The 25921-nt window shown below is 40.9% G+C and overlaps 1 protein-coding gene across 4 annotated transcripts; it reads left to right on the top strand.

Moving 5' to 3' along the window:
* Window positions 1-1981: 1981 nt before the first annotated feature.
* On the top strand, window positions 1982-25032 carry PRPF3 (pre-mRNA processing factor 3). 4 transcript variants are annotated; one of them, XM_078072490.1, is made up of 17 exons: window positions 1982-3082; window positions 4244-4334; window positions 5517-5706; window positions 6846-6976; window positions 8961-9107; window positions 12246-12329; window positions 12513-12733; window positions 13408-13714; window positions 14382-14548; window positions 15496-15575; window positions 18269-18412; window positions 19094-19193; window positions 19367-19480; window positions 20531-20649; window positions 20934-21017; window positions 22033-22094; window positions 24674-25032. In XM_078072490.1, the coding sequence occupies exons 3-17, from the start codon at window positions 5562-5564 to the stop codon at window positions 24818-24820; spliced, it is 2052 nt and encodes a 683-aa protein (XP_077928616.1). In that variant the 5' UTR covers window positions 1982-3082; window positions 4244-4334; window positions 5517-5561; the 3' UTR covers window positions 24821-25032. The 4 variants fall into 4 exon arrangements, with proteins under 4 accessions (XP_077928616.1, XP_077928615.1, XP_035954231.2 ...); XM_078072489.1 differs by lacking the exon at window positions 4244-4334; XM_036098338.2 differs by lacking the exon at window positions 1982-3082 and having other exon boundaries at window positions 3353-4334.
* The last annotated feature ends 889 nt before the right edge of the window (window positions 25033-25921 follow it).

Genomic DNA, 25921 nt, shown 5'->3' with positions numbered 1-25921 from the left:
TAATTTTGATGAAGTCCAATTTATCTAATTTTTGTTATTGTTAAATGTGTTTTTGGTACCATAGCCAAGAAATCACTGCCAAATTTGATGTCATGAAGATTTTCCCATGTTTTCTTCTACAAATTTTATAGTTTTTATCTTTAAGTTTAGGCCTTTGATCCATTTTGTGTTAATTTTTGTATATGATGTGCAGAAGGGGTCCAACTTTATGCATGTGGATACCCAGTTTTTTCTGCACCATTTGTTGAACAGACTGTCCTTTCCCTATTGGATAGTCTTGGCACCTTCATCAAAAATCAACTGGCCATATATGTGAGGTTTATTTCTGTGCTCTCTATTCTGTTTTGTTGGTCTACATGGCTGTCCTTTATGCCGGTACCGCAGTAACTGTGTTTTATACATTGCATTTAATCCTCACAATAGTCTTTTGAAGTAGAGATTCTTACTTTATAACTGAGGGAACAACCTCAGAAAAGTTAATTACCTAAAGGAATCGTAACTGGGAGACTAAGGATTTAAAACCTATCCAATTCCAAGCATTAGAAATAAAATCAGTTCCTAGAAAAACATTTCCCTCTGGGGAATTGAACCCAGACAGTTAAAAGCACTCAAACTTACAACTCTGCAGAGATGGAATCATTAACCCATTCAGCAGACTTTGAGTGAATATTCTGTGAGACGTTGGTGTTAGATGCTATAGATACAATGGGGAAGCTGAGGCATGAATAACTTGAGTGACATGTTGGAGCTCCCTCAGTGTGTTCCTCAAAACCAAGCTTTATTCCATTATGTCATGCTGCACCATCAGAGAAGGTGGGTCTTGGTATGTATTTCTCATACTTCTTTAAAACAAATACTTACCTTCCCTGGGAAATTCTAATAACCTCCCTAGAGAGTAACCGCATTGTTGTGATGAGCCTATCATCTAAGGAGACATCTTGGAATTTTAGTTTCTGTAGTTTGTAATCTGATAGAATAGTTTATTTCCCATATATGAAACTGTACCATAATATTGGATGTATTTTTTCCAAACTATACTTTGTCCACATACGTGCTTTTCAGAAGCAGTGGTTTAAAGGGTCAGTAAGGTTTAGAGCCTCATTTTGAAGGGGAAAATACAGGCTTACTGATAGAATGAGAAAACCAGTTCTGGCAGGTCTTACTCATTTATCATTTGTTGAGCCTTTACTTTATTTGATACTATCCTAGGTCCTGGAGATACAAAGACAATGTGACACAAAATGCCTTAAGGCATTTCCATTCCTTAGGTGAAAAACACTTTATAGCAGGTTCTGAGGCCTGCAAGATCTGCTGTTGAAAAATATTCATTCTTTAGTTCAACAAATATTTAATTATACCAGGTGCTGCTGTAGGCATTTAGGATATGTCAATGACAATGATTCCTCTCTTTAAGGAGTTTATATTCTACCAGAGGGAGTCAAATGATAAGCAATAAACATAAACTAGTACTAGTATGGTAGGTGATGGTAAGTACTATTGAAAAAGAAAAAAAGAAAATCGGGACTCCAGAGTGCCCGACAGCCTTCAGAATTGAATAGGGTGATCAGGGAAGGCTTCACTGAGGTCATATTTGAATAAAAATCTGAAGGGGATGGAGGAAGCAAATCCTATATCTGGATTAAGAGCAATCCAGGCAGAAAGCATCAAGTCCAGAGGCCTTGAGGTGAAATTATCCTTGGCATGTTCAAGGAACAGAAGGGATTAGGATTTTGGAGCTGAATGAGTGAAAGAGTGGTAGTAGATGAGATCACAGAGATAATGGAGTGGGGCATTTTGTAGGGCATTTTACTCAGTGATATGGAATGCCAAGGGATGGTTTTAAGCAGGGGGATAATAATGACCTTTCTGATGTGTTTACATGATCACTGTAGTACTTGCCATTACTTTGCTTATTAGCTTAGGTGATGAGACTAAAGGGCGGGGGGGGGGGGTGCAGAGTGGAAGCAAGAGAGAAAGCAGGAGGCTACTAAAATAATCCAAGCATTAAAATGAGTAGTGGAGGTGGTAAGCAAATGGGTCTGTATATATTTGAAAGTAGGGCCAATGGAACAGAGGAGTCCAGGAGGGTTCCAAGATTATTGGCCTGCGTAACTCTTAAGAATACGGTTGCCATTAATTGAGGTTGAAGACTAGGAGCTATTCTTTTGGTGGGGGGAGTAGGGGGTGGAATCAGGAGCTTAGTTTTCATCATGTAAATTTGAAACGTCTGTTACACATTTATGTAGGCAATCGACTATTATATATAACGTAGCTTTATTTAACTCTGAGGAGGCACTGTTTTAAATGCATTGCCCTCAGTCATTCTTGTGGTCCTCAGAGCAGCCCAATGAAGTGGATTTTTTACAGGTGAGTAAACAGGGCTTAAGTAACTTGCCTAATGTCACAGCTAATGAGAGAGCTAGAATATAAATCTAGGCAGTCTGACTTTAAAGCCCATGGTCTTAAGCAATATCGATTCTCAGAGGATGCCCGGCACATAGTAGTAGGCAGTCAACAAGTATTACGTCAGTGAATGAATGAAACAATAAAAGGCACAGATGGGGGGCTGCTATCTTCAGAGTCCTCCTATGTTCGTCATTTTTCTTGGTGGTCTCTGACACCACGCTTAAGTAAGGGAGAAAGATTAAAGAGGGGTGGCTAATGCTAGTGACAACGACTCTCAGATGGTTTAGTTTCTACCAGAAAGGCCCCGTTTAACCCGAACGCAGAAGCTCGGCTTTTAGCGCATTTATTCATACTAGGAGTACTGCGAGCAGCCCAATTTCTGCTTCAGGCAACATTAACTTCGCAGTAATCTAGTTACCAGATTTCGCTGGAGAAACCTAAAGAGGTAGGAACTTTATGCGCAAACTTTACAGCTCTCGCACGCATGCGCTCCGCCGAGGGGAACGTGGTTACTACGGCTGCGCGAATCGGTGGCCCGGCCCTTCCCCGTCACATGTCGGGGGACCGCGGCGTGGCGGCGGCTGTGGCGGTAGCGACGGCAGGCCGTAGGGCGGTCGGAGGGTTTCCGGTTCCGGTGTAACGTTCGGGCTCCGTCTCAGGGGCTGAAGTTTGTGAGGTGAGTAGTGGCCCCGGGCCCTGGGAGGGTATCTTTCTGACTGAGTGGCGAGGGCCAGGGCGCACCCCAAGGGGAGGACCGAGGCGGGAACGTTCAGTGGGAAGGAAGCCGAAAGAAGTACAAGGTTCTGAGGGAGAATGGGTTGGAGTGAGATTGTGGGGAGGAAAAGGGCGGGGGCGGGAAGGGGACGGGGTGGGGAGACCAGCTCTAAGATGAGTTTGGGGAGAACAAGGTGGGATAGGGAGCCGGTCGGAGATAGGGAGAGAGCAAACAGAAGTATGGGGGTTGCAGGGGGGAAACTCAGGTTATAGCAAAGAAGAGCACGGAGTAAGGAAATTCTTCACAAGATTGGATTCTGCTACCTGCTCATTCAGACATCCTTCTGCCTTCCTCTTCTTCCACCCCCACCCCGCCGCGCCCCAGGCAGTTACTGTTGAACATTTGATTAGTGACAAAGCTGGTTACTGTTTGAAACTTATTTTTGCCCACCGGCTGTTTAGTTTCCTAGAGGATTGGGTAGAAGTTGAATACATTTGTTAGCATGGTACTTGGGCACACATTTCATCTGATAGAGTCGTACCTCATTTGTTGCTTTGGATTTTCAAATTGTTTACACTTTCTAGCCCATGATTCAATTCTAGTGGAATATAAGATCCATTAAGGCGAGAATTGTCTTTTATGTTCATTGTTGTATGTATCCTCAGCACACAGTACACTACTTGAGACCTAGTAATTATGCAATAAGTATTTATTGAATGATTAAAGACGATTTAGATTTGGGAATTGGCCTCATTTTGTAAAATGAGTAAACTGAGGCACAGAGGAATTACTTGCCCCAAAGCTGGCACATAGAGTTCAGTGTTCCAGATGTTCAGCGTGAACTGTTTCTTCACTCTCTTTGGTCTGAGTATGCTTTTTTTGAGTAATGCACATTTAATATGTAGAGATTTATAGGCTATACTGCTATCTCATGAGAGGTGAATAGAGCTGCCACAGAATTATTCATATAACATGTCCCTGAGTCACAAAATCTTTCACTCCTATTTTCATGACTAATCTAGCTTCCTATGGTTATACCAAAATTAAATATACTGTTTAGCAACAGGTCTTATAGAAGATAAACCTGCCAAGAAAGTAGAAATTAATCAGACTGTCTTTTAGGAGAAAAGATGTCTTAAAACATCTTGAAAGATTGACTCCCAAAGACCCTGATTTGTAGCACTGCTGGGAGGAAGTTTGCTTGGAAATTGAGGTCAGTGCTGTTTATTGACTTTAGGCACTTACAGAGAAAATCAGAGAAATAAAATTTTCTCTATGCTCATGAGCTTTGCTATTTAAGTAGGAGAGCAGAATGTAAACATGAATAATGTTGAAGAATTACAATAACTTGCATTAAATAATACAGATTTGTTGTAGAAGGTCCTTTATGATAGTGAAGGGAGAGAGGGAAAGTACATCCAAAATGAGGGTATTCTTTTCTGAGCTGAGGGATTAATCTTATGAAGTCTACTGACAGATCCTGTAGAACATGAGAGAAAATGATCTGGGTCCAGAATTTCCACAGGGATGAATATGACTACAGAGAAATGTGACAACATTCTTAAGGATTAGGAGCTAGCTTGCTTGCTTGCTTCCTTGCTTATTTATTTATTTATTTAAAGTAGGCTCCACACTCAATGTGGGGCTTGAACTCACAACCCTGAGATTGAGAGTTGCATGCTCTACCAACTGAGCCAGCCAGGCCCCCCAGGATTAAGAGCTTTTTTTTTTTTTCTTAGCCGGGGGAAGGCCAGTGGGAAAGGGAGAAAGAATCTCTCAGGCTCCACACCCAGCGTGGAACCGGGTGTGGAGCTCAGTCCCATAACCCCAAGATCATGACCTGAGCCAAAATCAAGAGCCAGATGCTTGACTGACTGAGCCACCCAGGCACCCTGGGTTATGAGCTTTAATATAGGATGACTGACCTGGATAAGGCCACCTTTTTTTTTTTTAATTCATCCCTTAAAAGAAGGGAAACCTACAGGTCAAGGCTGTGTTGAGGAATGCCTGCCTGGAAGCAGGAGGAATAGAAAAGCTGGTCTCTGGGTGGGCTTTTCAGTCTTGTTTTCAGGTTATATGTTTGCCAGTCCTTGTTATGACAGGATCAAAAAAGAAGCTAGAACTCATTTCTCAGACTACATTATTCCCAGGGTTTCCTTGTTTATTCCACAGATTTCACTGATCCACTGATACTTACTGAGTTAGGATTACAAACAGAATGTGGTTCTATCTGCTTTGAAGTATGGGTTTTAGGGAAAGTATTTGGCTTGAAATGAAGTGCAGGCACTTGCTTGATTGAGAATAGGGGTGGAGATGGCATTCCTGATATACTAAACATTGCCTGGAATGGTCTTTTCCTACCCTCTAACAGAGCTTTTTCCTGGTTTCTTTTTAGGTGCAGTACTGAATCCCATTTGAGCTACCCTCCTTTTCCTGAAGAATGGCACTGTCTAAGAGGGAGCTGGATGAGCTGAAACCATGGATAGAGAAGACAGTGAAGAGGGTGCTGGGCTTTTCAGAGCCCACAGTGGTCACAGCAGCACTGAACTGTGTGGGGAAGGGCATGGACAAGAAGAAGGCAGCTGGTATGTCCTTTTATGAATCTTTGGACTTAACATATAGCATGATCCTAAACACTGCTTTGAATTTCCCCAAGTTCTCTGTTGGGAGTATCTGAAAAAGATCAGGCCACATTTTATTTTCTCCTGCATTATAGTAGAAATAGCCTAAGTGACTAATTTTGCTTTTTTTCTTATTTTTTACACTACTCGTGACATACTTTTTTTTTTTTAAATGTAACCTCTACACCCAACGTGGGGCTTGAACTCATGACCCCGAGATCAAGATGCCTGTTCTACCAACTGAGCCAGCCAGGCACCCCATTTATGACCTATTTTGAATCTCCGACTGACTTCCTTTAACCAATGTATTGAATTAGCTAAGTTATATTTACTTAAGAAATATGCTAAAGTAGATAGGTATATTCAGATTCAGATTGACATCTAAATATATCAAATTCTCTGAAAAAAAAAAACATGAAAAAAGTTGAGGAAGGTAGAATTTGTTTATGGTAGTCTCCTATAGCTTGCTGTTTGGGAAGAGTTAGGATAACTCTTTTTTTTTTTTTTTTTTTTTTAAGATTTTACTTATTTATGGGGCTCCTGGGTGGCTCAGATGGTTAAGCATCTGCCTTCGGGCTCCCTGCTTGGCGGGGAGCCTGCCTCTCACTCTCCCTCTACTGTTCCCCCTGCTTGTACTCTCTCTGTCAAATAAATAAATAAAATCTTTAAAAAAAAAGATTTTACTTGAGAGTGTATGAGCAGGGCGAAGGTAGAGGGAGAGGGAAAAGCAGGCTTCCACCTGAGCAGGGGGCCTCCTGACCCGGGACTCGATCTCAGGTGCCTGGGATCATGACCTGAGCCCAAGGCAGACGCTTGACCGACTGAGCCACCCAGGCGCCCTATTCATCATAAACTTTGATACTCAACCTAAATAGGTTGCTCTGGCTATGCTACTTCCTACTGCAAAAAATTCTAACTGTACTTTTACCTCAAAAGGTAAGGTCATTCAATGTAAAAGGATTTATGGAAATCCTACAAAGAACTTAGGACAACATTTCCCTCCCTCCTGGGGATAAAATTTCAGTGTTGGTATCTGTTATATGCCTAGTATTGGACTAAGTACTCTTATTTTTCAACCCTATCACCCCTTTTTTTCCTGTCAGACCATCTGAAACCTTTTCTTGATGATTCTACTCTCCGATTTGTGGACAAACTGTTTGAGGCTGTGGAGGAAGGCCGAAGCTCTAGACATTCCAAGTCTAGCAGTGACAGGAGCAGAAAAAGAGAGCTGAAGGTAGGTTACAGTTAACTATCTGATGAGCTTAGGAGTGTTTTGAATGGTAACAAAGTTGCTGAGCTTACGTGGCTCACACTTTGATATCCACTGTTAGAATACATAATATTCAAGAGAGGTACTTAGACATTAAAGGAGAGGAGGTGAACTTGTATTATTACCATCTTGTGGTGATGAACTACCTAAGTTCATGGGTTGAAATACTCCAAGGAAACAGTTGGTAGCTTTGTCCTTTTTCATGTACAGTTAGGAGTTTTTGGTTCTTACGTTTCCCTATGTCTCCTCCACCCTCCCCCTTGCTACTACCTATGAATTGATTGCTCTAAGATTTTATTCTTTGGATTACTTGATAACTAATAGATTGATTCAGAACGTGACTCCACTGCTGTAGACCTCATTGTTGCTCCTTTTAGAGGTTTCTCTGGAATGGACCTGTAGATGGGATACCTAACAAAAATTATTATTTACTCTATGTCCTGAGAACCTACTGTTTGCTATATAGCAAATTGCTGGTCATCAGGCCCCATGAGTACTTAAAAGGACCATCATTACTGTCTTACCTCCTTCACTTTTTATTCGGTAATTGCTGATTTGTCATGCCTTCTTTTAATATTAGCAGCTTCAAGTGGCTGATTTCTCTATCTCTTTTCTGTCTCTTCCATTAAAAAAGTCTTTTCTGTGACTCCCATCAGACCTTCCAAAGTGCATTTGATATCTTGGCTATCCTATTGCTTTTCCTGAGGCACAAAGAGTGAATAAGCAACGTCTGCTTGGTCCCAGGCCAGGCTATGGTACCAAGAGAAATAGAGAATTGTGTGCCTTTTGTGTTTAAGGCATTGTAAGGTGTTCAGAGGAATGAGAAATAGTCCTTGCCTTAAAGGAATTTGCAATTTAAGGGAGGGGAACAACAAAATACAGTCACAAATTATAAAATCTAAGTAACAGTTTCATATAAATTTTAGAGTTGACTGTAGAGTCAGACTGACATTGAATTTGTTATGTTTGAGGGGGAATGCTTGATCCACAATATACACAGATCTGTGGAGTGAAGTTAGTGCTATAATAGGACATGTGGCTGTGTAAGTAAGTGCTGAGGCATGCTGTGAATGAAGTGACTACATTGGGTGGGATTAATAAAAATGGTTTCTTGAAGGAGGTATCTAGATAGCCTTGGGATATGGGTCCCATTTTGGTCCATTCAAGTCCCCACCCCACACAATATATTATGGGAGAGTCCTTTTTCTTGAACTGTAGGAGTTCCAGGAAGCGCTCGCCCCTGGCCGAGGATATGTCCTTGCAAAACACGAGCCCTCCTAGTGAAGAGGGGATGTCACCCAAAGCCTACCACCGGTGTGTACATTTGCTTTTTCCCATTGTCCCTTCCAGTTGGCCACTCTTGGTCCTGTTAAATTCACCTTGCAAATTAGTCAACATATTTGAGTTCCCATTGTTTGATGAGAACAAGTGTTATTGGGGAATACTGAAGAAGAAAGAGAAAACCCCTGTCCTGGAAGAGCTTAGACTCTAATTGGGAGAAAGTACTAACATTGAAAGACTTAACACTTGGCAAGCAGAATATCAGCAATGTAATTTTATGTAGTATGAACCCAGGTCTTAAGTGCTAAGAGGATGTGAAACAACAGTTTGATCGGAGTGGGATGAGATTATTTATGAGGAAAACATCCTGGAGGAGGTGAGTTTCAGGCAGGATTTGGAATAGGGGTGTGGAAAAGTTGAGGGAAATCATTACAAATGTAGGAAGTAGCATTTATAAAGACCTTGAGATGGGAACCTTTATAAGGACGTGGAGATGAAATTTGCTTGACTGGAGTAGGAGAATGATGAAGTTGGGTGAGATGGTCCATTTGGTGGAGGGTCTAGAGGACTCTGGGAAAAGCCACAAAATGCTGATAGGGACTAGGATGATTCTTCCCTTCTCCCATGGGCAGGGAGACAACTCTTCTTTCGTCTTGGGTTTCCTTAGGAAGTGTTTGGTGATGACTCTGAGATCTCCAAGGAATCATCAGGAGTAAAGAAGCGACGGATACCCCGTTTTGAGGAGGTGGAAGAGGAACCTGAAGTGATCCCTGGGCCTCCCTCAGAGAGTCCTGGTATGCTAACTAAGCTCCAGGTGAGTAATTAGGAACTGAAAGCAGTGACTTTATGAGTTGAAGAAGCAAGAGATGCATGGGTCCAGATTTGTTGTGACCTTAATTTGAATTAGTGGTTAGCATCGGGGAAAACTATTGAAATGAGCACCTGTTATGTGGCGAACAAGGTATATTACATACATCATTTGCCCAGTTGTGTACCTCATTGGATCATTGAGAAAATTAGTGAAATAATCAGAACTTGGCTTGATGGCAGAGGAAAATTTCCAAATATAATGCAGAGATGAGATGATATAATTCACTAAAAATAATTTCAGGTTGACTTTGTTGGGATGTTGTGGGGTTTTTGTTTTTGTTTTTTCTTTAGATGTTATTTATTTAGAGAGAGAGCGCACACACAAGCAGAGAAGGGCAGAGGGAGAGAGTCCCAAGCAGACTCTGTGCTGAGCACAGAGCCCAGCACAGGGCTCGATCCAAGAGCCAAAACCAAGAGTCAGATGCTTGACCATCTGAGCCACCCAGATGCCCCGACTTTGTGTTGTTGTTTTTTTTAATAGGAATTACCTGGGGGCGCCTGGATGTCTCAGTCAGTTAAGCTTATGCTTTCAGCTCAGAACATGATCCCGGGGTACTGGGATCGAGCTCCGTGTCAGGCTCTCTGTTCAGCAGGGTGTCTGCTTCTCCCTCTCCCTCTTTTCCTCCCCCAACTCATGCTCTCTCTCTCACTCTTTCTCCCAAATAAATAAATAAAGTCCTTAAAAAAAATTTTTTTTGATACCATTATAAACAGTAAATATTTCTTGTACCATTTAAAATTTCTTGGAAGGGAAATAGAATATATACATATATGTGTATGGATGGGTAGATGAATTTCTTTCTTTCTTTTTTTTTTTTTTTTTTTTTAAGGTAGGGAGGGGTAGAGGGAGCAAGAGAGAGAGAATCTTAAGCAGGCTCCACGCCCAGCACATAGCCTATCCTGGGGCTCGATCTCATGACCCTGAGATCATGGCCTGAGCTGAAATCAAGAGTTGAACACTTAACCGATTGAGCCACCCAGGTGCCCCTGAATTTGCTTATTTGTACCTATATATGATATTTCTGCAAGGAAAAAAACTGATACTGGTGCTTTATAGAGAAGAGGGGTGGAAGAAATCGTAATATACCCTTTTGTACTTTTTTTGCATTTTGAACTATGTAAATATATCACCTACTCAAAAAAAATGTTTAAAAAGTAAACTCTGAAGGGGCTCCTGGTGGGCTCAGTGAGAAAAGCATGCGACTCTTGATCTTGGGGTCGTGAGTTTGAGCTCCATGTTGGGTGTAGAGATTACTTAAATAAATAAAACTTCAAAAGAAATTAAAAATAAATTTTATTTATTTATTTTTTTAAAGATTTTATTTATTTATTTATAGGACAGAGAGAGACACAGCGAGAAAGGGAACACAAGCAGGGGAAGAGGGAGAGGGAGAAGCAGGCTTCCCGCCGAGCAGGGAGCCCAACGTGGGGCTCGATCCCAGGACCCTGGGATCATGACCTGAGCCGAAGGCAGACACTTAACGACTGAGCCACCCAGGCGCCCCTAAAAATAAATCTTAAAAAATACCTTGAAGCACCTTGGGAGCAAGGTCTCTTTTGGAAAATTAAAGAAGGGTTATTTGACTGTATTCTCAAAGCTTATCATTTTCATATTCTTTAGGACAAAAGAACGGTTTTACAGAGGCTAGGAAGCAGGTCTTTGCTTTGTTGTCTCCAGTTACCCAAAGCAGGCATTCATAAAAAGTATGATAATTTGGGGCACCTGGCTGGCTCAGTCGGGAGAGCATGCACTCTTGATCTCAGGGTCCTGAGTTCGAATCCCATGTTGGGTATAGAAATTCCAAAAAATAAATAAATACACTTAAAAAAAAGTATGATAATTTGTGTGGATTCTGTTAGGAGTTTTGTTGAAATGCTCATAATAGTCTTGTAGTGTAGGTACTGTTTTTACCCTTTTTAGACACTTGGAGTTTTAGAGATTAAATGCCATGTCCAAGGTCATACAAGCATTAAGTGTCAGAGTTAAAAGTCAAGCTCGGGTTTCTCCTAACCTGATTTTTTTTTTTTTTAAAGATTTACTTATTTATTTTGAGAGAGGTAGGGGAGAAGTAGTGGGAGAGGGAGAATCCCAAGCAGACTCCATGCTGAGCATGGAGCCTGTCGCAGGGCTCCATCCCACAGAGATCATGACCTGAGCCAAAAACACGAGTCGGACACTTAACCTGAGTCTTTTTTTTTTTTTTTTTTTTTAAGATTTTATTTATTTATTTGACAGAGAGATAGAGAGAGAACACAGGTAGGCAAAGAAGCAGGCAGAGGGAGAGGGAGAAGCAGGCACCCCGCAGAGCAGGGAGCCCGATGCGGGACTCGATCCCAGGACCCTGGGATCATGACCTGAGCCGAAGGCAGCCGCTTAACCGACTGAGCCACCCAGGTGCCCCTTAACCTGAGTCTTAACCATCAAGTTATGTTACTACCTAACATGCTAATCCTTCAATAGGATGATGGGTTGAAAAGTTTCAGTGCTTAACTATATAGCTTATCTTTACTAAATTTTCTAGCCAATCGTACAGGCCAGAATATGATGGGTTCATTCAAAAAATTTTAGTTCTCTAGACCTGAAAGCCTTTTGCATTTAGGAACCTATATAGGAGAAATAAAAAAGATGTTGAGGTGCCTGGGTGGCTCAGTTGGTTAACAGTCTGCCTTTGGGGGGCGCCTGGGTGGCTCAGATGGTTAAGCGTCTGCCGGCTCAGGTCATGATCCCAGGGTCCTGGGATCGAGCCCCACGTCGGGCTCCCTGCTCAGCGGGGAGCCTGCTTCTCCCTCTCCCTCTGCCTCTCCTCCTGCTCATGCTCTCTGTGTCTCTGTATCTCTATGTCTCAAATGAATAAATAAAATCTTAAAAAAAAAAAAAAGAGTCTGCCTTTGGCTCAGGTCATGATCCTGGGATCCTGGGATCGAGCCCCACATCGGGGGGCCTGAGGAGGGGGCCTGCTTCTCCTCCCTCTGCTGCTCCCCCTGCTTGTGCTCTCTCTGTCTCCCTCCACCAAATGAATAAAATCTTTTAAAAAAAGAGAGATGTTAACAGTTTTTTTAACTTCTCTCCCATCGAGAACAGATCAAACAGATGATGGAGGCAGCTACACGGCAAATCGAGGAGAGGAAAAAACAGCTGAGCTTCATTAGCCCCCCTACACCTCAGGTATTATGAAAAGAAGACTCTTTAGCAAAGAATTTCTTGCCGTCCACTCATTTGAGAGTCTGGAAGGTGACTGCATGTTCCACCCCACAATCTACCAGTGTGTGTGTGTGTCTGTGTATTTGTGTGTGACCTGTCTGCCTGTCTAATTCTTCTGATTCTGACTTCTTTTTCTCTGGCTCACAGCCAAAGACTCCTTCTTCCTCCCAACCAGAGCGACTTCCAATTGGCAACACTATTCAGCCCTCCCAGGCTGCCACTTTCATGAATGATGCCATTGAGAAGGCAAGGAAAGCAGCTGAACTACAAGCCCGCATCCAAGCCCAGCTGGCACTGAAGCCAGGGCTCATTGGCAATGCCAACATGGTGGGCCTGGCCAATCTCCATGCCATGGGCATTGCTCCCCCGTGAGTATCTATTTCATGGAACCTCTTGTTACTTCTGAACCTGGAGAAGCAATAATGAAAGTTAAAAAGAACAAACAAAAACCTGGAGCATTACTGATTCTCTTCTTCCAAAGAACCTACATCATTTCTTAGTTTTATATTTCTTACGTATGCTGAATAAATACCAGTTGAATTCTTTTAGCTTCCTTGTTGCAGAATTTATCTTCTTTTTACAATTGGTAGAACTGAGGTTAAGATTATTCATATATTGTTGGAGCTAGGAATAGAACCTGGTCTTCTGGTTCCTAACCCAGAGCCAAATCCATTAAATCACAGTGAGTGATACCAGATCTGAGCATTCTCTACACTGGGTAAAGATGATAGACTTTATTTTTAACACATACAATTGGTTTGGCATATTATGTCTGACTCAGAAATTCAGGAGTGAAATAGGATTGCGAATTCTTATCAATATAATATATATATAAATTCATTTCATCTGATTGTATTCTATACTCAAATATTTAGTTTGATGTTTTGAATCAAGGTGTTACTATTCACTGATGGGCTTATGTTCCCTAGAATTGTGTAACCTATTATCTTTGTTGGGTTTGATTTATTTTATTTTATTTTGGTTTTGTTTGCTTTATTTATTGTCCCATGTGATATTTTTTTCTTTGTGGGCTATTTCTCAGGAAGGTGGAGTTAAAAGATCAAACTAAACCTACACCACTGATTCTCGATGAGCAAGGTCGCACTGTAGATGCAACAGGCAAGGAGATTGAGCTGACACACCGCATGCCTACTCTGAAGGCCAATATTCGTGCTGTGAAAAGGGAACAATTCAAACAACAGCTAAAAGAAAAGCCATCAGAAGACATGGAGTCTAATACCTTTTTTGACCCCCGAGTCTCAATTGCCCCTTCCCAGCGCCAGAGACGCACTTTTAAATTCCATGACAAGGGCAAATTTGAGAAGATTGCCCAGCGATTACGGACAAAGGTACCTGGTTTAGAATATAACCTAGAACTTCGAAGAAGTTAGGAAGGGGACAAAGGAAATTTAATACAGTCCTAAAATACTATCAACCCAGTTCTCTAAGTTTTAGGCAATTAGAAACACAAGTAATAAAGCAATGACTAATTTTTAAAATACTTCATTTATTCCTGGAATACTTGATTTTTAGCTGATTTGTCTTCTTGATTACATTCTGCTTACGTGGAAATAAAACTGAGTTTGAAAACTCATATACAAAGAGTGGAAGGAAACAATTCAGAACACTATGAGTAACTGAGGAAAGCTAGCCTGGTATTAACATTTACTGCAGATAAATTAACTCCACACGTGGAGAGTTAAGAATTGACTGTATATTCAGTGAGTTTTGCTCTTGTTTTCATCCTCTAAGAATGGTGTTTTCATAAAATTCCATTTCCGTATATTTGCTGTAGGCACACACTGGAGTGAAGGGTGGTGATGAGAGTAGTTGTATGTAAATCAACTAAGGATAAAATAAAGTTGAAGGTTCTTCTGAGCTTTCAGAAATTATGAATTCTTTGCATTAGGCATAAAGAGTTCCAACAAGAGAGTGCTTTAAAATTTGGGGTTCTATCATGTCCCTGTTTTCTGTGGTTCCACTTTATCTTCATGTCTTGGTTTATTTTCTCTTCAGGCTCAACTGGAGAAGCTGCAGGCAGAAATCTCACAGGCAGCTCGAAAAACAGGCATCCATACTTCAACTAGGCTGGCCCTCATTGCTCCTAAAAAAGAGCTAAAGGAAGGAGATATCCCTGAAATTGAGTGGTGGGACTCTTACATCATCCCCAATGGCTTTGACCTGTGAGTTTGTTAGTTAATACCTTTTAATAAGGCTAGAGTTTTATTGGGAGAGTACTCATGCATTAAGTAAAATTTTTAAATCCTGGGGAAATAGGTAACCATACACAGACCATGTATTTGTGAAGAATATGTTGTATAGGTTTTTTTTTTAGTTTTTGGGGTTAACGTAGGAAGGAACAGGCACAAATAATCTAAAAGAGAAAGGATGTAAATTTTATATTTGCTTTGGTTATACATAATTATTTGTTTTCTTAATTACATTTTTCTGCTACTTACAGTAGGTTCTTATATTTCTTAAAGATCCAGTCTTAGAGGGGTGCCTGGGTGGCTCAGTCATTAAGGGTCCTGGGATCAAGCCCTGAATCGGGCTCCCTGCTTGGCAGGCAACATGCTTCTCCCTCTCCCTCTCCCACTCCCCCTGCTTGTGTTTCTGCTCTCACTGTCTCTCTCTCTGTCAAATAAATAAATAAAATCTTTAAAAAAAAAAAATCCAGTCCTAGAATAGAGGAAGGATTCTTAATTGATGGGGGAGAGAATGGTAAATAAAACATTTAAGAAACATTTGGAGAGCTTTAATTTTATCTGCTCTTAATTCTGAGATTAAGAGCTTTACGAGACTTTGTCTCAGCGTTTCCCCTTACCCTTCCTCTGTCAACCACTGTCCCAGGGAGCTATTGTTATTAGTGAGAGAATGTGACATCCATCAGGGATGTTAGGGTAGGGAAAAGGTTGAGAATGACTGGTGTAGAGAGTATGTCCAACCTTAGGGGAAGCCAGTTTTCTCATCTTGAAAATTATGTGTAATATATTTACATGTTGTAGATAAATACTAAAAAGTGCTAGAACACATCATGGAGAGTGCATTTTTTCATTGTGTTTCTGAGACTCCCTCTCTCGGAATTGTCTCTACCCACATATCCTGTTTTCCCTTCTTCCTCCAATTTTAGTACAGAGGAAAATCCCAAGAGAGAAGATTATTTTGGAATCACAAATCTTGTTGAACATCCAGCCCAACTCAACCCTCCAGGTAAAGTATAAATTACTCAGTTAAGGCTCTAGAGAAGTATTATCCAATAGAACGTCATGTGATATGAACATGTTCTCCCACCTGTGCTGACCATACAGTACCTACTATCCACTTGTGACTATTGAGCACTTGAAAACTGAGTTGCACTAATACAACTGAAAGACTAAATTTTAAACTATATTCAATTTTAATTAATTTCAATTTAAATAATGTATGTGTGGGGCACCTGGGTGACTCAGTTGGTTAACATCTGCCTCTTGATTTCAGCTCAGGTCATGATCTCAGGGTTGTGGGATTGAGCCCTGTGTCAGGCTCTGTGCTGGGTGTGGAGCCTGCTGCTTAAGATTCTCTCTCCCTCTGCTACTCCTCCTCGTATGCATGCACACACTCTCTCTTTATAAATAAATAAATCTTTAAAAATAGACAGATAGAGGGGCGCCTGGGTGGCTCAGTCATTAAGCGTCTGCCTTCGGCTCAGGTCATGATTCCAGCGTCCTGGGATCGAGCCCTGCATCGGGCTCTCTGCTCGGTGGGAAGCCTGCTTCTCCCTCTCCCACTCCCCCTGCTTGTGTTCCCTCTCTCGCTGTGTCACTCTCTGTCAAATAAATAAAATCTTTAAAAAAAATCAGATAGATAGGTAGATAGATAGATAGTGTATGTATGTGGCTATTGGCTACAGTATTGGACAGTGCAGCTCTAGAGCATTGAGGCCTACTCCAGAGATGGTTTCACTGATGTATGTAACAAGTTAGGTTTTAAAAATCATTCTCGGGATGCCTGAGTGGCTCAGTCGGTTAAGCGTCTGACTCTTGATCTCAGCTCAGGTCCTGATCTCAGAGTTGTGAGGTTAAGCCCCACGTTGGGCTTCACGCTGGGCATGGAACCTACTTAAAAAAAATTAAAAAAATAAATAAAAAGCATTCTTATCTTTGACTCCCAACTCCATCTTGTACACCATTACTAAATACCTGTCCTTCTTCAGTCTTCTTTGTCTTTTGTAGCAAAAGCCTGTTGGCTCACTCAGAAGAGATAGGTTTTAGTTGTGGCTGTGTTTTTAACTAGCTGAATCCCTTGGGTAAATAACTTAGAACACAGAACTTTCTCACATGTAGAGATAATATTAACTGTTACGTCTTCTTCAAGAGTTATGCAGAGCGGGCGCCTGGGTGGCTCAGTTGGTTAAGCGACTGCCTTCGGCTCAGGTCATGATCCTGGAGTCCCGGGATCGAGTCCCGCATCGGGCTCCCTGCTCGGCAGGGAGTCTGCTTCTCCTTCTGACCCTCCTCCCTCTCATGCTCTCTGTCTCTCATTCTCTCTCTCAAATAAATAAATAAAATCTTTAAAAAAAAAAAAAAAAAAAAAAGTTATGCAGATCATAAAAGATTTTAACACTTTCATCAGATTTGGGATGAACAGAGGAGATAATACCTCAATTAGTAAATTTGGAAAAATAGATTGAGACTTTGACGTAATACAGTGTATGATAATCATTGAATATTACTTAATCAGAGTCTACTTAGATGTCATCAGTGTGGATCATTAGAACATAAGGGATTTTGTTTGTTTTAAAAAGTTGAGAGGCACCTGGGTGGCTCAGTTGAGCATCTGACTCTTGGCTTCGCCTCAGGTCATGATCTCAGGGTCGTCAGATCGAGGAGCACCACGTCAGGCTCCACACTCAGTGGGGAGTCTGCATGAGATTCCCCTTCCCTCTCCCCACCCCTCACTTGCGTGTGTGCACACTTTCTATAAAATAAATAAATCAATCTTCCAAAACTAATGAGAAGTTGAGGGGGTGTCTGGCTGGCTCATGTCAGAAGAGCTTGTGACTCTTGATCTCAGGGTCATGAGTTTGAGCCCTACTTTGGATGTGGACATTGCTTAAATAAATAACCTTTAAAAATAATAATAAGTAAAATTAAATAAAAAGTTGAGTAAACCTGCTTTGGGAGTCTAGAGGATTTTCCCCAATCCCTATAACTCTAAAATTATAAATTTCATCATCTTAGCCCCACCTACCCCAAATCCTCATACACTGCAACTAGAGCAGCTCTCATTTTGTTTTCTGTATTTGCCACTTTTCAGTTGATTAAAGGGTTCAACTCCTTCAAGAAAAAACAAGTTAGAACACTCTCATGAAAGATAAGAATGCTTTTTAAAAATGTAACATACTACCATTATCACAACCTAAAAATAATAACAGGGCTCCTGGGTGGCTCAGTCGGTTAAGCATCTGGCTTTGGCTCGGGTCATGATCCACACCCCACATTAAAAGAAACTTTAATTTTTTTTTTTTTTTTTTTTTAAGATTTTATTTATTTGAGAGAGAGAGCGAGCGAGAGAGCGTACAAGCAGGGGCAGAGGGAGAGGGAGAAACAGGCTCCCCACTGAGCAGGGAGCCCCATGTGAGACACCTGGGTGGCTCAGTCGGTTAAACGTCTGCCTTGGCTCAGGTCATGATCCCGGGGTCCTGGGATCGAGTCCCACATTGGGCTCCTTGCTGAGCGGGGAGTCTGCTTTTCCCTCTGCCTGTCGCTTCCCCCTGGTTGTGCGCTCTCTCTCTCTCTCTCACAAATAAATAAAACCTTTAAAAAAAATAAAAATAAATAAAGTTTCTTTTAATGTGATTGATATTCACCTACATTCCTCTAATAGGCTTATTGCTTTTGTACTTTCATTTCTCTACCTGGCAGTTGACAATGACACACCAGTTACTCTGGGGGTATATCTTACCAAGAAGGAACAGAAGAAACTTCGAAGGCAAACAAGGAGGGAAGCACAGAAGGAACTACAAGAGAAAGTCAGGCTCGGCCTGATGCCTCCTCCAGAACCCAAAGGTACATATCTTAGAGGCAGGGAAGAAAGGGTGGTATGTTTGTTTATCTCTGTAATTCTAGAGGAACTTTCACCTCTCCCTATATTTGTGTGCTTTCCGTTTCTCTGAATCATTCATTGATTCTTTTCTTCCTTTCCTAAATTTCTACAATCTTATTAAGACAGGTCAACATATTCACTGTAGAGGTCATTTAAGGCTTATTTTTAAGTATAAAAATATATAATACTGTGATCTTCCTGGAAAAATAATGGTCTTGAAATTCATGAAGATAGTAGCTGCAGTGTGTGCATGAAGTTGTTTTGTACATAATTATTAATATTTGAAAAATGAAAATACTGTTAAAAGAAACCTTCACTCCTGTAGTTCCCATTATCGTTCAGTAATATTTTGAGTGAGCACTGTTATATGTAGGACCTTTAACTAAATGCTGTGATCAGAGTGAAAAATACCAAAGAAATTAAGTTCCTTATCTTTCATAAATTTTCAAGCAGTGTAAGTAAATGTATACCAACTATTTAGATTGTGTGTCCTTCCACAAATGCTGGGCTTTTCAAGATAGAGGTTTCTGGAGGAAATGAGCTTTGAGCAGAGATTTGAAATAGGTAAACAGTATGAATTGAGAAGAGGTGACAGGTTATCCCAGCTGAAGAATTATTGTTTTCTATCCTCTCTCCACGTGCAGTGAGAATTTCAAATTTGATGCGAGTATTAGGAACAGAAGCTGTTCAAGACCCCACGAAGGTAGAAGCCCATGTCAGAGCTCAGATGGCAAAAAGACAGAAGTAAGTGCCATGGGATTGGGTGGAAACCCAGGGCAAGTACCTTTCCCAGACTCTTCTGGGGGGATCCATATTTGGAGGGAGGGGAGAGTCCTCTGTTGCTCTCTCTTTCCCTCAGCTTTGCCTCTGATCTTCAATGCCTTTCTCACTTGTGGATGTCCTTCCTGTCACGACAGAGCGCATGAAGAGGCCAACGCTGCCCGAAAACTTACAGCAGAACAGAGAAAGGTCAAGAAAATTAAAAAGCTTAAAGAAGACATTTCACAGGGGGTACACATATCTGTATATAGGTAGGTGTCCAATCTGGGCCAGCCTTTGCCTTAGAAATACCAAAAATTTTCCAAGTGCTTGAGGCAGAATCACTGTGGTCTAAAGCACACCTAACATCAGTCCCTACTCTCTTCTGTGACCCCAGCATGAATCAGGAGCTAATAAATCTCTTATAATGAGGGAGGTTTAAAGACTAACTCTTCTATCTCTGAGGCTTTTCAATGAACCAGTACTAGTTCTGAAGAATGAATGAATGAATGAATAAACCTGTTGAGACCAATCTGTGAACTAAGGATCATCCTTTGTGAAATATAAAATAACCTATTTCTCCAGGAAGCATTCCTTTATTCAGAAACTATATTCTTATCCTCACTTTTGCAGTAATCCTTTTATTTCCACTCCAAAGTACATTTTATACATTGTAAATATTCTCTACCTTCCTGTTGATTTAATATTTTCATTTTATTTTATGTTGAGTGCATGTGTACCTTCCATTTTTTAAAATGTGCTCCTTTTCAATAACTAGCTCTTTATTATGAAAGTGATAAATTATTATAAAAGTAGTGAAAGCTTATTAAATTTTTTTTTTAATCGAATACAACAGAAGGCCCTTACTGAAAAAGTCCCTTCTTACTCTGATCCCTTAACACCGTAGGTAATTGTGACTAACAGTTTTTTGTGTACCCTTATGGAAATTTTCCATGCATAGCATTCTGACTACTTTACATTATAAGCATCTAGGAGACAAAGAATTTGTTGATCTTTATACTCAAGAACAATTAGCTTACACATATTTTTGGATGATGGTAAATACCTCACCTTTCTTAGAGTAAATTTTCATTACCTGCTATTTGTTGTAGGGTGTACAATACTAGTCTTTGGAGTATAAGGCAGTGGAATTACTTCGAGACTCATTGATTCTACCTTTCAAGCATTAGCGTATTTGCTTACTTCAAAGGCCTTTGTTTTTAGAGAGAAAACCATTTTGGATCCATCTGTTTATTTGCCATTCCATTCAGGCAGCTACTGATGCTAAAATAAAAGCCATAACTAAACTTTCCCTTCTCCAGAGTTCGAAATTTGAGCAACCCAGCCAAGAAGTTCAAGATTGAGGCCAATGCTGGGCAACTGTACCTGACAGGGGTGGTGGTACTGCACAAGGATGTCAACGTGGTAGTAGTGGAAGGGGGTGAGTCTGAAAAAACTGAGGGAGACCATCCCCACGCAACCCTAGGCCTTGAAGTGATTAGAATGGAGGGGAGAAAGGAGGAAAAGACAAGACTTTTAGAGCCATACCTGGGTTTAATATCCTGGGCCTCTGTTCTGTGTTTATCAGAGTAGAAGGACCTAAGATATGGTTCCTGGGATTGCTTCAACTACCACATTAAGGTCTGAGTAACGAATGAGCTCAGAGGTTCTTTCTACTTCATCATCTTCCACAATTCTGGCAAAATTCTCCTTCTCTGTTTCCAGGCCCCAAGGCCCAGAAGAAATTTAAGCGTCTTATGCTGCATCGGATAAAGTGGGATGAACAGACATCTAACACAAAGGGAGATGGTGAATGGGGGTTAGAGGGAGTTTACTGGGAGGTGGGGATGGTACTCTGTCCATTCATCTATTCCCTCCCAGTGACGCTTGCTCACACTAGATAATGTTTAGGAATTTTATTTTATTTTTATTTTTTTTAAGATTTTATTTATTTGAGAGAGAGAATGAGATAGAGAGCATGAGAGGGGGGAGGGTCAGAGGGAGAAGCAGACTCCCCGCTGAGCAGGGAGCCCGATGTGGCACTCGATCCCGGGACTCCAAGATCATGACCTGAGCTGAAGGCAGTCGCTTAACCAACTGAGCCACCCAGGTGCCCAATGTTTAGGAATTTTAGAAAGACCCATTTGGACTATGAACATGGTAGACATTCATACAGTATTTATTATGTGATGATATGTGTGAATGTTAGTTTTTCTTTTGCCTGACCTTTAAGGTCAGGTTTCCCTGACTTAAGTTTTCCCTGTCTGCCTGGTCACTGGTGTGGGAGTGTATTGAGTTTGTGAAAATTCAGCTATAAATACTTTTTTTTTTAAAGATTTTATTTATTTATTTGACAGAAACAGAGCATAAGCAAGGGGAGCGGCAGGCAGAGGGAGAGACAGCAGCAGGCTCCCCGCTGAGTAGGGAGCCCGATGTGGGGCTTGGTCCCAGGACCCTGGGAACATGACCTGAGCTGAAGGCAGACGTTTAACCGACTGAGCCACCCAGGCGCCCCTTAGGACAAGTTTTTATTGTTGATTGCTTGTCTTTTATTTATCTCCTTATTCCCAGTACCTGGGGCAGCTCCTGATATATGTAGGTGCTCAGTAAATGTTGAATTAATTAATATCTCTCCCTGTTCGGAGCTTTCAGTCTAATTTGGGGGAAATAAAAATAAGAGAAGACATTTGACCCTGATACACGGCAGAGGGGGGACAATATTTACAAGAATTGAGATAGACTTTTGAAAACTCTTTGTTTAGAACCTAAATCTTGGTCTCTAGTCTAAGACTAGAGCAAGATTTAGCTATATTGTCTTTTCCAGATGATGAGGAATCTGATGAGGAAGCTGTGAAGAAAACCAACAAATGTGTACTAGTCTGGGAGGTAGGTAATCTTCTGTTAAACATTGAAGCAGAACTTTAGCTAATTCCTGGTTGTTTATACCATTCTACTGGAGCAGTGGAATGGTAAAACTAAGCAATGGCTGATTCCTTAAGTAATTCATTTTTCTTTTTGGAATTCATTGGTAAACATTTGGCCGCAGATTCTTCCTGATTATATTTTAGTTAAATTGATGAGTATATGGTATATGCCACCTGGGGGAGAGTATGGAAAACTGGTGGCAAGAATACAAATTCTCAACCAAGTCGTTTATTTCACAGTCATGGATATGAGATTTGGAAAAAGGGAAATGAATCATTGTGGGATTTTTTTGGTCTGGATATAATGAAAGAAGTACTACACTTAAGAATATAAAGTTGGGAGTCTGGGCAGTACCACTCATTAGCTGTTCAACTGGTCAAGACACTTAACATCAATTACTGTTGGTTTATCTACAAAATGTAGATATTATTTTCCCTTTCTATTAATTCTTTTCTGAGCAGAATTAGATTACTATGTAATAGTGCTCTGTAAAATGGAGCTTGTTTGTGGTTATACAGTTCCCTCATCCCTGAAATCTTAGCGAACCAGTATTCGTTCTGAAGAATGAATTAATGAATATGCTTATTCAGGCCAAGGTGTGAATTAAGGATTGTTCATTGTTTGTGAAGCATAAAATACCATCCTATTTTTCCAGGAAGCATTAAAAGTTTCTTTCTTAAATAATTATATCCTTATCCTGATGTGTTGCAGTAATCCTTTTATTCCCACTCCAAAATACATTTTTTACATTGTAAATATTTTCTACCTTTGTATTGATTGAATGTTTTCATTTTATTCTTTTATGTTGAATACATATATATCTTCTATTTTTTAAATGTACTTATGTTTAGTAACGTTCTTTATTACAATATTATTTCAAAAGTGGTAAATGCTTATTAAAATAAATTCTAGTAACACAGAAGAACACTTACTGAAATGGTCCCCTTCTAATTCTCTGATTCTTTAAGACCACTCTTCATAGGCAGTTAATGTTCTTCATGTATCCTTTTTTCTTATCCCAGACTCCTCCAATTTATGCATACAAATTAGATCATAATAACCATTATACATCACCTGCATATTTAAGATCCTAACCCCTTCATCTCTTCCAATTTCTCTTCCATTTATCTCTGAGAGTCCACAGGAATTGTATTTCAGGTTCAGAAACAAGCCAGGTTCTACTCTAGCTTCTTATTGGAATTTGATCCCTGAGAATCTCTTGAGATAGCACTTTATGACTGTCATTGCTGCTGGTGCCTTTGGCAGGATTGTGGTTACACCCAGTACTGTATGTTTTTCTATTGTAGTTCTCTTCGGGTACCCCCCTCACTGCTCCCACTCCCCTCTTTTCCTCACCTTCATACTGTTCTTGGTCAGTGGGCCCCAAAGCCTCCTGCTTGTATACAGGGTCTCACTGAGGGGGAAAGGCTCTCTCCTTTAAGGCCTAAATCTAGTCCTAGAGGCCTGGTGGGTAAGTGGTTCATCCCATCTCACGCTCCATAGTCCTTCCAGACTTGCTCTTTCATCCAGGTATCAGAGCACAGAATTCCTCATCCTCCATTCAGTCAAAAAAACTGAAACCTTTATGCCTCTAAATTCATGAAGACTCACACAAATACCCAAGAGGGTGGAGGTTAGAATAGCTTTTACCATAAAACCATGCTCAGCTAGGCACATTGCTACACAAATGTTACTAGGTTTTAAAGATTCATTTATTAAAGGGGCACCTGGGTGGTTCAGATGGTTAAGTGTCTGCCTTTGGCTCAGGTCATGATCATGGTCCTGGGATCAAGCCTCGCGTGGGGCTCCCTGCTCAGCAGAGTCTGCTGCTCTCTCTCTCCCTCTGCCCCTCCACCCCACTTGTGCACACACAACAGCCCTGCCTCTCTCTCTCAAATAAATAAAATCTTTAAAAATAAATATTTATTTACTTATTTATTTGAGAGAGAGAGAATGTGTGTGCATATGCACATGGGGAGGGGGAGAGGGAGAGAATCTCAAGCAGACTTCCTGCTGAGTGCCAGAGCCTGACTTGATCTCACAACCCTGAGATCATGACCTGAGCCGAAATCAAGAGTCGGATACTTAATTGATGGAGCCACCCAGGCGCCCCGAAAATGTTATTAGGTTTTAGAAAAGAATGTTCTGATTTAAATTAGAAATTGCAGTGTTTTGGGGCACCTGGCTGGCTCAGTTGGTGGAGCCTACAACTCTTGATCTTGGGGTTGTAGGTTGGAGCCCCACACTGGGTGTAGAGATTATTTTAAAAAATAAAATCTTTGGGCGCCTGGGTGGCTCAGTTGGTTAAGCGACTGCCTTCGGCTCAGGTCATGATCCTGGAGTCCCTGGATCGAGTCCCGCATCGGGCTCCCTGCTCGGCAGGGAGTCTGCTTTGCCCTCTGACCCTATCCCCTCTCATGTGTTCTCTCTCATTCTCTCTCTCTCAAATAAATAAATAAAATCTTAAAAAAAAAAAAAATAAAATAAAATCTTTAAAAAAAATTGCAGTGTTCTTATTACAGATTTTGTCTCTTTCCCAGGGTACAGCCAAAGACCGGAGCTTTGGGGAGATGAAGTTCAAACAGTGCCCTACAGAGAACATGGCTCGAGAGCACTTCAAAAAGCATGGGGCTGAACACTACTGGGACCTTGCGCTGAGTGAATCTGTGTTGGAGTCCACCGACTGAAACTACTGCAAGCCCTTGCCTCTCCCCTCCTGCCCTTGTCTCTTCAGTCCGCTCATTCTACTTCCCAACCCAGTCCCACATGTGTGTGTGATCTCAGAACTGTGCCAAGCTGACATTGGGACAAAGGGAAAACACCTTAGTCCTTTCCCCAGTCAGCCTGGTGCTGCCCTTTATTCCCCTTATGTGCATATGATTAAAGAGTTATTTTTAAAGTTGGTATGATATTTTTCACACACTTACAGGTATTGGAGTTTGGGTCTTCAGGTGATCTTTTCTCCCAACTTCTAGCAATTGCTGTGGAAAAAGAAAATTTTGTCATTGATACCTGTGTATATATAAATGGATGGATGGATGGATGAATGGATGGATATGTATTTTTGATGTCTGTTGGAAATTTCTCATCTTGGAGCAAGAGTGATAAATACTGTTTTCCTGGAGCAGAGTAAAGCAGGAGGTGTTAAGTGGGTAAAAGAGGGTGGAACAAATGAGTGTCCATCTGTTAACCTTCAATAGAGTCACAGGGCAGATTACCTCTGGTCTTGACTGTAGTCTTAACAGGAAGTCATTGCTTCAAACAGGTGCATATATGAGAATGTGTGTTGTGGGTGAAGTGGGCACAGGGAGAGTCCAAGGAGGATGTTATGGGTCAGTTTGTAAAATGGAATAGGATTCAGGAATTTAGCCTATTTCCTCTCTTTACTAATTAAAAAAAAAAAAAAAAACCTTTTTCTAAAAGACAATGCGTAGTTTCTTTTTTCTTTTCCAATGAATCTGACTAGATGTGGTTCTGTTTAAGAATGTAATGTTTCTGGTTTGATTTTAGGAGTATTTAGGTCAGCATAAGTATCCATTGAAGTCCAAAATTCTTACCATATCTACACTTCCATTTCATGTTGCCTGTTGAGGACATACTGGGAATGGATCGAACACAGGAGCCATTAGAGCTCCCATAACTTCCTCTAGTTGGAGTTTACTGGGAAGTGGTGTTGGAAAATGGATACTTGATCAGAAGTTAAAACATTCTTTATTATAAAATTAGCCCTTTTTAAAAAGTTTTATGTGTTTCAGGTCCTAGTTAGAGTTCCAATTTTAAAACAGTAT

Source organism: Halichoerus grypus, chromosome 5, assembly GCF_964656455.1.
Source record: "Halichoerus grypus chromosome 5, mHalGry1.hap1.1, whole genome shotgun sequence".
Taxonomy (NCBI): Eukaryota; Metazoa; Chordata; class Mammalia; order Carnivora; family Phocidae; genus Halichoerus; species Halichoerus grypus.
Note: the sequence above shows the minus strand (reverse complement) of the source record. Positions and strands in the feature narration are given on the sequence as shown.